At 48.1% G+C, this 13514-nt stretch overlaps 1 protein-coding gene across 1 annotated transcript; it reads right to left on the reverse strand.

The window, feature by feature from the left end:
* Positions 1-714: 714 nt before the first annotated feature.
* Positions 715-11924, reverse strand: FOXI3 (forkhead box I3). Its single transcript, XM_063126007.1, has 2 exons — positions 10586-11924; positions 715-1262 (listed from the first exon to the last, which is right to left on the reverse strand). The coding sequence occupies exons 1-2, from the start codon at positions 11922-11924 to the stop codon at positions 715-717; spliced, it is 1887 nt and encodes a 628-aa protein (XP_062982077.1).
* Positions 11925-13514: the final 1590 nt, after the last annotated feature.

A 13514-nucleotide genomic window follows, 5' to 3' on the forward strand; every position in this document is an offset into this window, starting at 1 on the left:
CAGCACTTTTGACAGATAAAAGACTATGGCACCCATACCACAGTTTGGTCTAGGACACACCTGGAGGGGACCATGCTGGAAAAGGCTGGCCTAGGACCAAATCAAATGCAAGCTGTGTTTGCCAGCCCACCAGGGGATCAATAGAACCTAGGTTTGGTGTCTCCCTGTGGATTGCAGAAACAGGGCTGGAGAGAGAGTTGCCAAGCACATGGCAGATCAGCTCTAGGGTCTAGCAGAAGCTTCAAATAGGCTGTTACTGGCAAAGGCAACTCAATTTTTCACAACATCTCGTCATCAGTTTCTTTTACACCACAGCCCTTGTAAACAGAGGCTCAAAAAACACAAACACCCAGCCAACAAGCAATGTACTTCCATGGCTCCTTTTCTATATTTGGTCCCCTTTCTACCTATTTCTTTTTTAGAATTTCAACACTGAACATGATTTTCAATCACTCAAGCCAGGCGGACCCTCACTTGCAGAACTTGTTGGTATGCAAAACGCAGGCATATTTTAAAGACAGGGTGGGCTGCACAAATCTTTTTTCAAATATCAAGTTTCAAAAGCTTTTTTTGTTTGTTTGTTTCCTGGGCATTATAGGTGTCCTACATGGCTTTTGTTTTAAAAAGCAAAACAAAAAGTCACAGTCTTCCTGGATGCAGAATAAACTTGGCCTCCTTGTTGCCTGGTGTCACCAGGACTACCTGCCCAATACCCTACACTTCAGTGCCTTCCCGGGCGTAGATAAGGCTGTTGACTGTGAAGTTGTATAAGTGGTTGTACTGGCCTGGCTGGCCACCACTGCCAGGATGGAACGGGCTGTAATAGGCGCCGGCAGGCCCTGAAACGCGCTGCAGCGTCTCGACAGGAGGAACTTCCTGGGTGAAGCTGCTCCCAGCAGGGAGATTCCTGTGGTGCAGCTCGCTGCTGAGGCGCCCCCCGTTGCTCAGTGAGTTCATGCCACTGAAAAAGGTGCTGAGGCAGCTGGAGGCGGGTGAGACCATTCCCGGCGGAGAGGCACTCTTTGAATGGTCCCTCAACGAGGCCATGGACTCCAGCTCAGAGGAGGGACTTTCGCCACATGGCTTTCCCGGCACCAAAGAGTTGAGGTGCCCTTCCTCAGTCTTCAGAGTTCCCAAGGCAGAAACGGTGGACGCCACAGACGAGGCGGTGGGGTCAGAACGCCTCTTGCGCTTGCGACGGAAATTCCCGTTGTCAAACATTTTCTCACAGTTTGGGTCCAGTGTCCAGTAGTTCCCCTTTCCTGTAGGATGACAGAGAGCAGGGGTTGAAAAAGGAATCTTTTCTAGAAAATAGTGGGAAATTGCACACTCCCCAAGTACGACCTTAGCCATGTTTGTGTGCTTGGATCAGAATACCATGCCCGAAAAATGATAGAACAGAGGGCATCCTCTAAAAATTAGAACTAGAAAAAGAATAGATATACTAGGAATAAGAGTAGGGGGGAAATTAAAGTCAGGACTGTTAAGTCAGCTAAAGATTCTGTGTTGATTAATTCTCTTTTTAAATAGTTAACAGATCAATTATTTTTTAAAAACGTGTGTATTACCAAACTTTTAAGAGAGATACTTTGTGTAGGTGGGAGGGACTCTGCAAGGAGTATAAGAAAAGACCTTGTAAGAAATAAATATTTATCAATCTTTGTCAAAAGGAACAGCTATTTCTACTATTTTATTTTTCATTCTCTTTTACAGTTGCACCAAGCAAAATTCTCCCCCTCCCAAAAGTAAATCTGTGTGCCCTTTAAAATTGGTTCCAGATCAATCAACCACCAGAGTTCTAATCTATTATACATAAAAATGAAAGCCACAATTCATATATGAAAACATGGTATTCAATTAAAGCCAGAAGGACCGGCTCTTAGAACAAGTTTCCATTATACAAGAACTCAAGTTCTGAAGAGAACTGAGAAGCTCACATATTGCTCCCAGGAAACAAATGACAGCTGACCTGTTTGTGTCTATGGTTTGTGGCTCCCAAGATATTAAAGAGTTTTCAGCTATAATGATATTTACATTCCGTCTTTATCAAGGGCCCAGGGACGATGTGGGCCTGCCACATACCCGCATATGATGCGTATGGCTGGGTGCAGAGCAGTGCTTGCAGCGTTCTGTGTACTTTTCAGGAGATGGAGGGAGCTAGACAGAATTAAATTAGAAGAACTGTGATGATCCCCACCAATGGGCACAGCCATGGAAGAGGTGATGGGTCATGATAAGTGTATTTTGTCAGCAGCATAGGAAGTTGGAAATACAGTTTGCTAAAGGGATTGTGTGGCAATCCCTTTATATTTTATATTAAAAGCATATAAAAGGTGGACAAATAGCCAGTTTCACATCAAGTTATTTATTTCCTTAGAGCCATGTTAGTACTTGAAACTGTCTTCAGGAAATTCCTATGTTTAGCCTGGAGAAGAGAAGATGGAGGGGAGACATGATAGCACTCTTCAAATACTTAAAAGGTTGTCACACAGAGGAGGGCCAGGATCTCTTCTCGATCCTCCCAGAGTGCAGGACACAGAATAACGGGCTCAAGTTACAGGAAGCCAGATTCCAGCTGGACATCAGGAAAAACTTCCTGACTGTTAGAGCAGTACGACAATGGAATCAGTTGCCTGGTGAGGTTGTGGGCTCTCCCACACTCGAGGCCTTCAAGAGGCAGCTGGACAACCATCTGTCAGGGATGCTTTAGGGTGGATTCCTGCATTGAGCAGGGGGTTGGACTTGATGGCCTTGTAGGCCCCTTCCAACTCTGCTATTCTATGATTCTATGTATAATAGAAACTTTGTTTCTCCTGATTTTAAAGTGAACATTTAAAGCCCTATATGGCTCGGGTCCAGGTTATTTGAAAGACCGTATTCTCCCTTATGAGCCTGCCCGTGCTTGGAGATCTTCTGGAGAAGCCCTTCTTTCAGTCCTGCCATCTTCACAGGCGCGCTTGGTGGGAACATGGGAGAGGGCCTTCTCGGTGGCTGCTCCAGTGCTTTGGAACTCTCTTCCCGGGAAGCTAGGCTGGCTCCCTCCTTGATGGGCTTTCGGAAGCAGGCTAAAACTTTTTTGTTCCAGCAGGCCTTTGGAGAATAATCTGGCCCTCCGTCTATGTCTTATGATTTTGTTGTGTATTTTAAACTATGTTCCCCCCCCCTCCGCAATGTATGTTTTAAACTTTGTAAGGCCGCCTTGAGGCCCAGCATTGGACAAAAGGCAGGATACTACTACTAATAATAATAACAACAACATTTTTAAATGTTTTTGTTTATGATTTATAACATTTTTATTGTCAGTCTATTTTACATTAGTTATTCCAAGTATCTTGCTTCTGGGCCTGTTTCTGATCCCACACATTTGCTAAGGAAATATATATCATGGTTTGGGCCCATATAACAGGAGTCAAACATTTTTCTCCCTCCACTCCCAAGCCCGAACTCACTGTGACCACTCTCATCCCTACATGCAGAGGCTTTATGGGCTAAACATTGTAACCAAGGAGCAATACACTTACGCAAAGTCAGCGGATGCACATTCAGGATTACTTCTTTCAGTAATACTCAGACTTGAGCCTTTTTCTCCTGGCAACTCGTTTTTATTTCATGAGCAGAACCTTTACTGCTACATGAAGCAACTGTGAAAGCTCTATTAGTAAATGCAAAATATTCATAATCTGTGCTACTAGCTGGGGTCCAAAGACTTATGAGTGTACACAAAGCACACATACACACATGCATGCAAACATACACAGATATAGACTTCTGCTCCAAATGCAGTAATGCTGCCTTAGAGGGTCTCCCAACCTATAGGAGTAGCTTTTTGCAGACTCAATGTGATGAAAAATTGTGGTGAATACACAGAAGCCCCTTGAATTTCACCCGCTATATACAGCCCAAACCAGAGTCTCTTCTGCATATCCGAATCCCTAGCCTCCAACTCATAAAATTGGATATCTTTTGTTCTGCAAAGGGTTAGGGTATTAAAAGCAAAACAAAAGAAATATTACACATGAAATGAATCAATTCCTTAATCGGTGTGTTCTCTTTCAGTTCTGAAACTATGGCCATTGCTAGACGAGGACTTAGCCCGGTGCGAGGCCCAGGCTCCCTGCTGTGCGTGCAGACGACGCACAGGGGATCCCGGGTCAGGCCGGGCTAAACCCTCCCTTGACCCAGGATAACTGGATCCGCTTGTGGCCCAGTTTTTCCTCAGCCCCTGGCTCTGCCCGGGGCTGCGGAAGGTCTAGCTACTTCTGTGGCTTTTCCCGGCTGCTCGCTTACTTGCGAGTAGCCGGGAGAAGCCGCCCACTGGGCACAGCACTCCATAGGAGCGCTGTGCCCATCGGGCCGGGGGGGGGGAAACACGGGGGGGGAGATGGGGCGGGGAGGGGAAAGAGCGGACCCGGCAGGAGAGATGGGGGGGAAGAGTGGAGCCAGGGTGGGGAGATCACGGGGGGGGGGTAGAGGGGGCATCGGACATGGCGGGTGGGTGATCTGGTGGGCATGACGAGTGGGCTGGCGAGCGGGCAGGGGGGGCATCAGACATGGCGGATGGGGAGAAGAAGAATGGGGCCAGGGCAAGGAGATCGGGGACGGGCGAGCGAGCGGGGGGGTGGACATGGCGAGCGGGGGGAGGATGAGCGAGCGGGCAGGGGGGCATCAGACATTGTGGGGGGGAATCGGGGGTAGGGGGAGCGGGGAACCCTTTATTTTTTTTAAAAAAAAGCCTTACCTTTCCGTTGGTGCGCTCCTGCGCACATGGCCCTTTAATTTTAAAAAAATGGCCGACATGACGGGGTTTTCCCTTACCCCGTCGTGTGTTACGTCTAGCTAGGGGCGATGGCCCACGCTAGCTGCAGCACGGCCTACCAGATTATCAGGTAGGTCTAGCAAGGCCCTAAGTCACTCCTAATAAAACGATTCAAACAATGGTTTTGACCCACTCGGATGTAAACTTGCTTTTTGGGGGGCAGGGGGCAGTCACATTGTGGAGTTTCACAACACGGGTCTCAGGTTTGTGCGCATTCAGCTCAAACCATATTGCCCTGAAGTCTCAAAAGTCAAGCCTGCGCCACAACTATAAGGCAGTAAAGACAGGGTCCCAGGTTCCATCCTGGCCTCCAACATGCAATGTGTGTGGTGGGAGGGCGCATTAGCTTGGGAAAAGCAGCAGGTGGGGATGGTTAATCCTTCCTTCACCTTTTGTTTTTTCTCTGCTCAGACAACAGGTTTCCTGGCCATGCGAAGAACTGTGTTTGGAGGGGAAGGGGAGAATAAGGCAACCAGGAGCAAGATTAAGAACAGCACCTCCCTCTCTGCCGCCCACATCTTTCTGCTACAAATATGCCACCCTCCCCACTTTGCACATTGGATGAAATGTTCAGTTCTACCCTATCAGAGTATTCACAAGACTAGCCTCTGCATGGGTCTCCAATGAAGGGAGTCAGGTTGACATGGTTAAATTGAGAAGTCACCTTTTTACTTTGGTAAGCAAAGTTAGTGAACCGCAGCCTGTGAACATTTATAGAGAATATTTTTTAAAAAAGAAAGATGACTCTTTTTTAAACACTGCTGCTCCACGCCTCTTGCCAAGAAAACCCAGTAAAGACTGCATCCAGAAGCATTTTCACAACGAAAGCATAAAAATGTATCAATCCATTTCTGAGGCCAAAGCTAGACCTGAGGTTTATCCTCAGATCATCCCGGGTTCGCCCCTGCCTGAGCACTGGATCCCCTGTGTGTCACCTAGATGAACAGGTTTGACCCCTGGACGATCCAGGGATAAACCTTAGGTCTAGCTATGGCCTGAGTGAACATAAAAAACGTCCAACAGCTTTCCCAACCTCTCCTCACATGGGACTGTAACTCCCATCATAGGAGCGATGGGGTTTGCAGCCCAACACATATCTGGAAGGAAACAAGCTGGGAAAGGCTGACTTGCACAGATCAGAAATCTTCACAAATAACTCTCCTCAGCATCCTTAGCAATGATCTGACATTTATAAGGATCAAGGCTCTAAAGGAGATGTAAGCCTCTCATATCACCATTACATTGTCTCTACACAAAAGGACAACGGGAACTATTTTTGTTCAGCAACTGGATAGGGATTTTGACCCTTGCAGTTGTGGGCTTGCATCCTAGCCAACCATGTAAAGGAAGCAGATAAGAGGGAGTGGATAGGGGTTACAGGCCTGCAATAAAAGCCTTCAGCCATTCATCCTAAAAACAATCCCAGGTGGTAGCTTAGTTGGCAATTCTGGTGGTAGAAGTCGCGGCTGAGCAAAGATTTGAGCCTGTCTCCACCCACCCACCCTGCCACACCTGCCCAGGGTTGGACAGAAGGTAGATCTGGATCCCTTGGTAGATCTCAAAGTAACCTGCAGTAGATCAGCACTGAGTTTTAGCACCTAGTTGCTTAACAATAGCAGAAAAATTATACTGCCTAAATAACTTACAGCAGTATGATCTATACTGCTGAAATGAAGAACGCTCGACGGAAGTAGGAGTGGATTGTTATATGGAAAGACTGTGAGCTCCGTTCAGTTCTGGTGCTCGAAACAAATTTCTGGGCTCAGAATCCTTCAATTAATTCTAGGTATCTGTGTTGCACGAGGCTACAGCTAGTCGATCTCAGGGTTCTCATTAAAAAAAGAGTCAAACTAGAAAGTGTATCCTCTTGCCAACCTCCTCTTTCAGAATCTCTGCCCATCAGCAATACAAATGTCCAAACAGTCATAAGACTCACAGATCAATTTCAAAATGACGTGTGCTTTAAACAATAAATATAATCTGTTTTAAGCTTGCTCCTTAAACTGAAAGATACTATTTTAACAACTATTAAAACTGGCTAGAAATCCTCTCGCTCGCAAGTGTCCAAGTCTAGCTGCCTGCTGTCTCCCACAAATCCCTACAGCATTCACAGGAAAATGAGTATTACTGGGCTGTAGAATTTCTTTGTGCAAGATCCTCCTTTGCAACACTGGCTTAAGTCAACTGGAAGAATTCTGTTAGTCACGTTCCTTGTTCTACAAGTACAAGAAGCTTTGCTGTTATGTGGCAGGGAAAACTGGAATGGGCACTTCAGGTTCTTCTGAGACTTGAGATAGAACTCATCCACAGATGTGGTATTAAAAAAAAAGTCACCTGCTTTCCCCCGTAAGCCGTCCATCGCATCCCACACATCTTCCCTTATCCAAATGTCCTGCACACTTTTCAAATACCCCCCAACTATTATGAAAGAATCTCCAGTGTTTCCTCTATTCTGAGTAATCTTCAGTTCTCTCTCCTCCTTTAAGAGTGATCAGGAACCAGAAAACCTAAGGGGAGGCTGGCAATTGAAGCGGGCTTGCTAACTATTGAGGGAGAAGGAGGGATCTCTGATCTTTAGGATGCTTTAGGGTGGATTCCTGCATTGAGCAGGGGGTTGGACCTGATGGCCTTGTAGGTCCCTTCCAACTCTGCTATTCTATGACTCTATGATCTTTATTTAGTCACAGCCCACCAGGCTACTTTATATTTTCCAGGGAGAGAGAGAAATTGGTGAGAAAGTGAGGTTCAGTTGTGTCTTGTTATTTTCTCTCACCACTAATAACTTTGAACAGCACCACGAGGCCAGAGAGTCGGACTTTTAGCCAGGCACTTCATAGCAACTCTGAGGTGGCACCATTCCACAGAACAGGAATCCCCTCTATAGGGCTTGTTAGAGCCATCTAGCTTTAGTTTTACAAAACATCCCCAACCTTGGTCTATAGGCAATCTGGCCTGGTGGTATGGTTCCTCCCACTCCGTCACTGGCACAGGATTCATGTGAGAGCAGGGGGTTTCCAGCTTCCCACCTTGAGTTCATTGCCAAGAAACTGCAGAGCTTTGTGTGCTGCAAGATTCTGGGCCGTGCTCTAGGATTTGGTTTGTCCAAGCCACTGGCCAGGTTTGTCAGGAACCGCTGTTGCTCACTGTTACATTTGTGAATTATATCTAACCTGCATTTCTGTAAAAAAAAAAAAAAACCCATTTCAAAAAGCAGCTTACAATAAAAAAAATACGGCAAAGGAGAAAACAGGATTAAAAAAATACAAAGCTGCAAACTGAAAATCAAACTAGATGTGACAGGGGCAGCCATGTTTGATGTTTACATGTCTGCCCCTCCACATACAAAAGGGCAGATGTGACTAATTTTTAGGCCGAAAGGAGCACACAAGTGAGGGAAGCTGAATTCTTGCCACCCCTTTTTTCTTTTTCTTTACCTTCCTGTGGTCTGTCATAGCAGGTACATTTCTCCCAGCCCAGCTCCAATACCAGAAGCCAGCCGGCCGGGCATTCGAGTGCCTGAAGCAATCAAACACCACTAGTTAAGGCAGAGGAGAGTTCCGGTTGCCTCAAATATGTGTCCCCCACATATAAATAAAATGTAAAGAGGATAGAAATGTGGATAAAAATGTGGTTGCTCCCATCACATGTAGTTCAACCCTGAGATTGTATGGTAGAACTTACACAACAGTCTCTTACAGCTAAGCTTCCCATGGGAAGAATGTCAGTCAGGGTGGGGAAGCCTCTTTCAGGAAAATTTGCCTGCCACTGCTGATCTTCTTATGGAGGAATCCCCAAAAAGTTTCTGAGGAACCCCAGAGGAACTCAGGACGAAAGGAGAGGTGGTGTTATTCATACATTCAGCAATTGCCCAGGCAGGGGCAAGGAGCTAACACCCTTCTCCCTCCTCACCCCACCTCTCAGCTGCTATTTACTATTTTAAAAACCCAACACATTCATGCAATTGCTAAAAGCATGAATACTGGGACACAGCCACTAAAATTCTGGGGAATGCCAGGAGTTGCGGTCCAAGACATCCAGAGGGCACCAGGTTGGGGAAGGCTGCTGTGACATCTAGTTTAGCCCACAGTTTGACAACCACGATACATTAATTTGTAAAGCCATACTGACTGGGCTGTCCCTTCTGAGAGCAGCAGGATAAGGTATACTTAAACGTCTCAGCTTAAGCTCTACAGGCAAAACTGGGCACCACCTTGTTCTGTAGAGTGGCAGTAGTTTTTAGTGGTGATGCCGATGGATGAGCAACTTTGAAAGAGCTGGGGAGAATCCACCTTTGTATTGTTCTTCCGATGTGTGGTGCACACAAATTATTCAGGTTGTTAAAAAGTTGCTACGCTACGCTTAATGGCAAAATTCATTTACCAAAATATACATTAAGTGTACTATCGACAGAATACATCGAGCTGAGAGAGCAACTGCTTCTTTGTCACTCTTCCAATCATCATCCAACATTTATGAGCCATCCGAGAACAGTTCAATTTCTTTAATGTGTATTTTACAGCATTTTGGATTTTTTTAACCTAAAATTGAAAAGTGAGATAGATATCATAGTATAATACTACAGACATCTAGAGACAGGGATTGTGATAGAAGCCCTTTCGTTACTGCAAAAGAAAAGGTGGATGTTTGCTTCTTCAATACACAGCCATCTATCTTCGCCTCAAAATAGGTTATAGGTAACCAAGGTTGCCTACAACACAGGTTGCCTAGAACACATTCAATGCAGACGCGTGTACGAGTAAGAATTCTAATTCACATTAATTATTTGCAACACGTACATGGATGGTAGCTATTGTAGATTAATATAGCCTAGAATAGGGGGTGAGAGGGAACGGCTTATTTGATCTGAAAGGAAGTTCCCTTCCAAGATTCAAGTAATCTCAGTTTCAGTAGATTAGAGCATAACTCCAAGACAGCATGTAGGACCAAAGGGTTGAACACGTGCTACACAGAGATGATGCCGTTTTACTCTGCCTCAATGAATAGAGACTATCCTCCACCTCACTACCACGGCTTGGAACCCTTGCTTTCCAAAGGAATGGAGTAAAGGGCTCCATTTTGCCTCTTTGCAGCCAGCTGTGCAATTATGCCACAGCAACTAGGAACGGTTAAGGGGAATCGCTAATTTAAATTAAGCGATTTAGAACGCGCATCTCATCCCAAAGACACTAGCAGCGCAATCCTGTACTCGTCTATTCAGAAATAAGCCTGGTAAATAGGATTTACTTCCAGGTAAATGAGCGCAAGAACACGGACCAGGGAATAAACCCCACTGGATACAGTGGTACTCTACCTCTGAATAAACGGGCAGAGGATAACACACCGCATGGATGTTCCTACCCTTGTTCGGTTGGGAGTGAAGACTGCCTGGTCTAAGAAGACAGAAAGTTAGGAGCCATGCCCACTGAAACCAGACCTGGCTCGGCTCGGGCTGGCAGCGCAAAATCCACGCTCCTTTCCCCACGCTCCTTCCACCGCCGCCTGCCTTGCGGAGCGCAGGGCGCAGCCATCCGAGGGCATCCCTTTAGGGCCGGGGAGCCTGTCTAGAGACCTTCCTCGCCCAGCAGACATTATGCGCGTGGGCTGGTTTTGGTTTTCAAAGAGGGCCCCTGGGACAGACGCGGGCCGCGTGAAGCGCCAGTCCTTTGCCCATGCTCAGAAGCCCCCTTCCCCCCCCTTGGGCCTCGGAAAGAAGCCCGCCCTGCCCCCGCCCGTCCCGTCCCTTCCCTTCCCGAGCGAGGAGGCACGCACCGGGGTCGTCCTCGTCGCGGGGCACCTTGCGGAAGCAGTCGTTGAGGCTGAGGTTGTGGCGGATGGAGTTCTGCCAGCCGGCCTTGCTGCGCTTGTAGAAGGGGAAGTTCTCCGCCACGTACTGGTAGATGTGGCTGAGCGTCAGCTTGCGCTCCGGCGCGCTCTGGATGGCCATGGCGATGAGCGCCGAGTAGGAGTAGGGCGGGCGCACCAGGCGCAGCAGCTCCTCCTGGCTCGCCAGGCTCAGCCAGCCCAGCTCCGACGAGGAGCCGCCGCCGCCGCCGCAGCCGGCCGACGCCCCCAAGAGCGGCGGGCCCCCGACGCCCCGCGGCGGGCAGCCGTAGGGCAGGAAAGGCGCGCCCGGAGCCCCGGGCCCCCCGCCGCCGCCGCCGCCGCCATTCGGCACGTAGGGCCCCGCGCCGCTCACGCCCCACAGGTAGCCGGCGGCCCCCGGCGGCGCGCCGTAGTCGCCCAGCGCGTAAGCGGCGGCGGAAGGTCTCTGCCCCGCTGCGCCCGCGGATGCGGCGGGCGGCGGGTAGACGCTGAAGGCCTCGCTGCAGTAGACGGCCATGGCGGGCGCCTCGCGGGCGCTGCCGCACGGCCAAGGCGCCAAAGGGCTGGCGGCAGCCGTCGGGGGCGAGCGGGGAGCCGAGTGCGCGGGCCGAGGCGGCGGCGGCAGCAGCTCGCTGGCGCTCATCGCCGGGCGGCGGCGGCGCAGCGCAGGTGGCCCGCGGTCCCCGCCCCTCGTCGGCTTCCCGAGGGGGCTGCCTCGGCGCTCGCGCTCGCGCCTTATAGCGCCCAAATCTCTGCCCGGCCTCCCGGCCCGGGGCCCAGGGCTGGCTGAGCGCGGGAGGAGGGGCTCCTCCAGCAACCAGTCGAGGGGCGGCGTGGCCAGACGGGGCGGCGAGGCGCCACCAGACAGGAGCGCACGCCCGTTCGTCTGAGCCGCCCCGCCTCTGCCTCGACGGGGCTTGCCGCAAGTTAAGCGCCTATGGGGGGGGGTGCCGGGGAGGGGGGGAGCGGAGCGCAGTGAAAGCGACGGGTGACGCGAGGCGCTGCCTAGGCGAGACGAGCCGCGCTCGCTTTCAGGACGCGGCGCGCTGCCCAAGGACGGCGGGGGAGTCCCAAGCCCAGCGCGGCTCCCCGCCCGAGATGCCGCTGCTCGCTCGGAAGGGAAGCCCACGGACGTCGCTGGGACCTTCCTCCCAAGTAATAGGCTTGCGGTGTTACCAGTATCCCGGGCCCCAAACGCTGATGCCGAGGCTCGGCTGCGGAGTTTGGCGCCGAGGACAGAAGCCGTGTATTCGTTTTTCTTTTGAAAACCGGATCTTCGGAGCATCCTTACAAAAACGCACGTGGCCAAGACCACCTGGGCGTTTGTATCAGTCAGTGGGAAGTGAATCGAATAGAAAAGTTCAAGCATTTCAACATTTTTTTTCCTTTAAAATATTGTAAGGATCACACTGGGATCCCGTTCTCGTCCCGTTTGGAAAACGGGGGGGGGGGGGGCGAATGGCGAAAGATAAAACCAACTATTTTTAGCTTCCCTAATTTTTTATTTCAAAGCCTGATTCAGTTTCCATTTCCAGTTTCTGATCAGTTCTGTTTAAAAAGTACATCCCCACTTCCCATATAAAACTCCCCAAAACCCGATTCAGGGATTGTATCCAGACTGCCATGCTTATGCAGGATCTACACTCCTGCTTTGTAACAGTTTGTATCAGTTTTGACAACTGTTGGGGCCCAGGACACATTTCATATACTGTTTTCAAAACGTTTTCAAAGTGTTATATATTACTTGGTGTAGAACCGGCCCCACCATTGACAGTAACGGGACAAGTAAGTCCGAAAATGAAATCCCATTGATTTCATTGGGTCTACTCTACACGTGATTAAGTCTGCATCCAGCACTACTATTGCAGTTTTCGGGGACGAACTTTGTAATTTAAAGCTCATAAGCTGACTGGAAACAATCCACTTGCTTAATAGTCTATGCCATTATTAGTTTGGCCCATCCATTTTTTTTCTTTTGTACTCCCTTGATATGTAGGCGTCCCCTTCAAATAATTTGCTCTCAAGTTCCTCCTTGCCTATTTTTTTTTTAAATTAGGATACGAAATAAATAATCATAGGGAAATAATATTACGAAATCTTATAAAAGAATAAGTACATTAACATACCAGAATTCATCAACATATATATTATTATAATTAATAATAAAATAAACACTGTTGCCTATATGTATGCTGTAACTTGTCTCTCGTTGGCTTCAGTTATCTGTGGGTAGTCAACAGGTGTGTATAAGAAATAACCTAAAAATTAAAAAAACAAAAAATGCCTCATAAAATTATATTGTACGGGAGTGGAGAAATCAGAATGATTCTTTGAACAGATTAAAAAAAGATCTAAGTAAAAGTTCAATCATTTCAATATTCCTTATTTGTTAAAGATTTTGGATAAATATATATGTATTTACGATATTTTGTTTTCATCCTGGAATTACTATTAGAAGAAAGGCTCCTCAAAAGGTTTATGCCAACATCAATTTGTTAGTCTTTAAGGTGCCACAAGACTGTTTGTTGTTTTTCCTACGACAGACTATTTAAAGAAGCCGTTTCTTAGGATGCAATCCTATACGCACTGTGACTACACATTTACATGAAAGTAAATCTAAGAAATCATGATTAGGAATGCACTGCTAATCCCAGATGACCACAGCACACCTTGATCTGGAAACTCTAATGCAGAACACACACGCGCGCGCACACAGGCACAAATGTGGCATGAAACTGATCACTGCTTTTGTGAACTACTTGACTGGTGCATTAATTTTATACTGGTGTGAAACATTCAGCACTTTGCACTCATATTGATTTTAATGGTGTTGATTTACCGATCTGCTTAACTCAGACCACGAGGAAACACTTAA

Source organism: Elgaria multicarinata, chromosome 1 (assembly GCF_023053635.1).
Source record: "Elgaria multicarinata webbii isolate HBS135686 ecotype San Diego chromosome 1, rElgMul1.1.pri, whole genome shotgun sequence".
In the NCBI taxonomy this organism is placed as follows: Eukaryota; Metazoa; Chordata; class Lepidosauria; order Squamata; family Anguidae; genus Elgaria; species Elgaria multicarinata.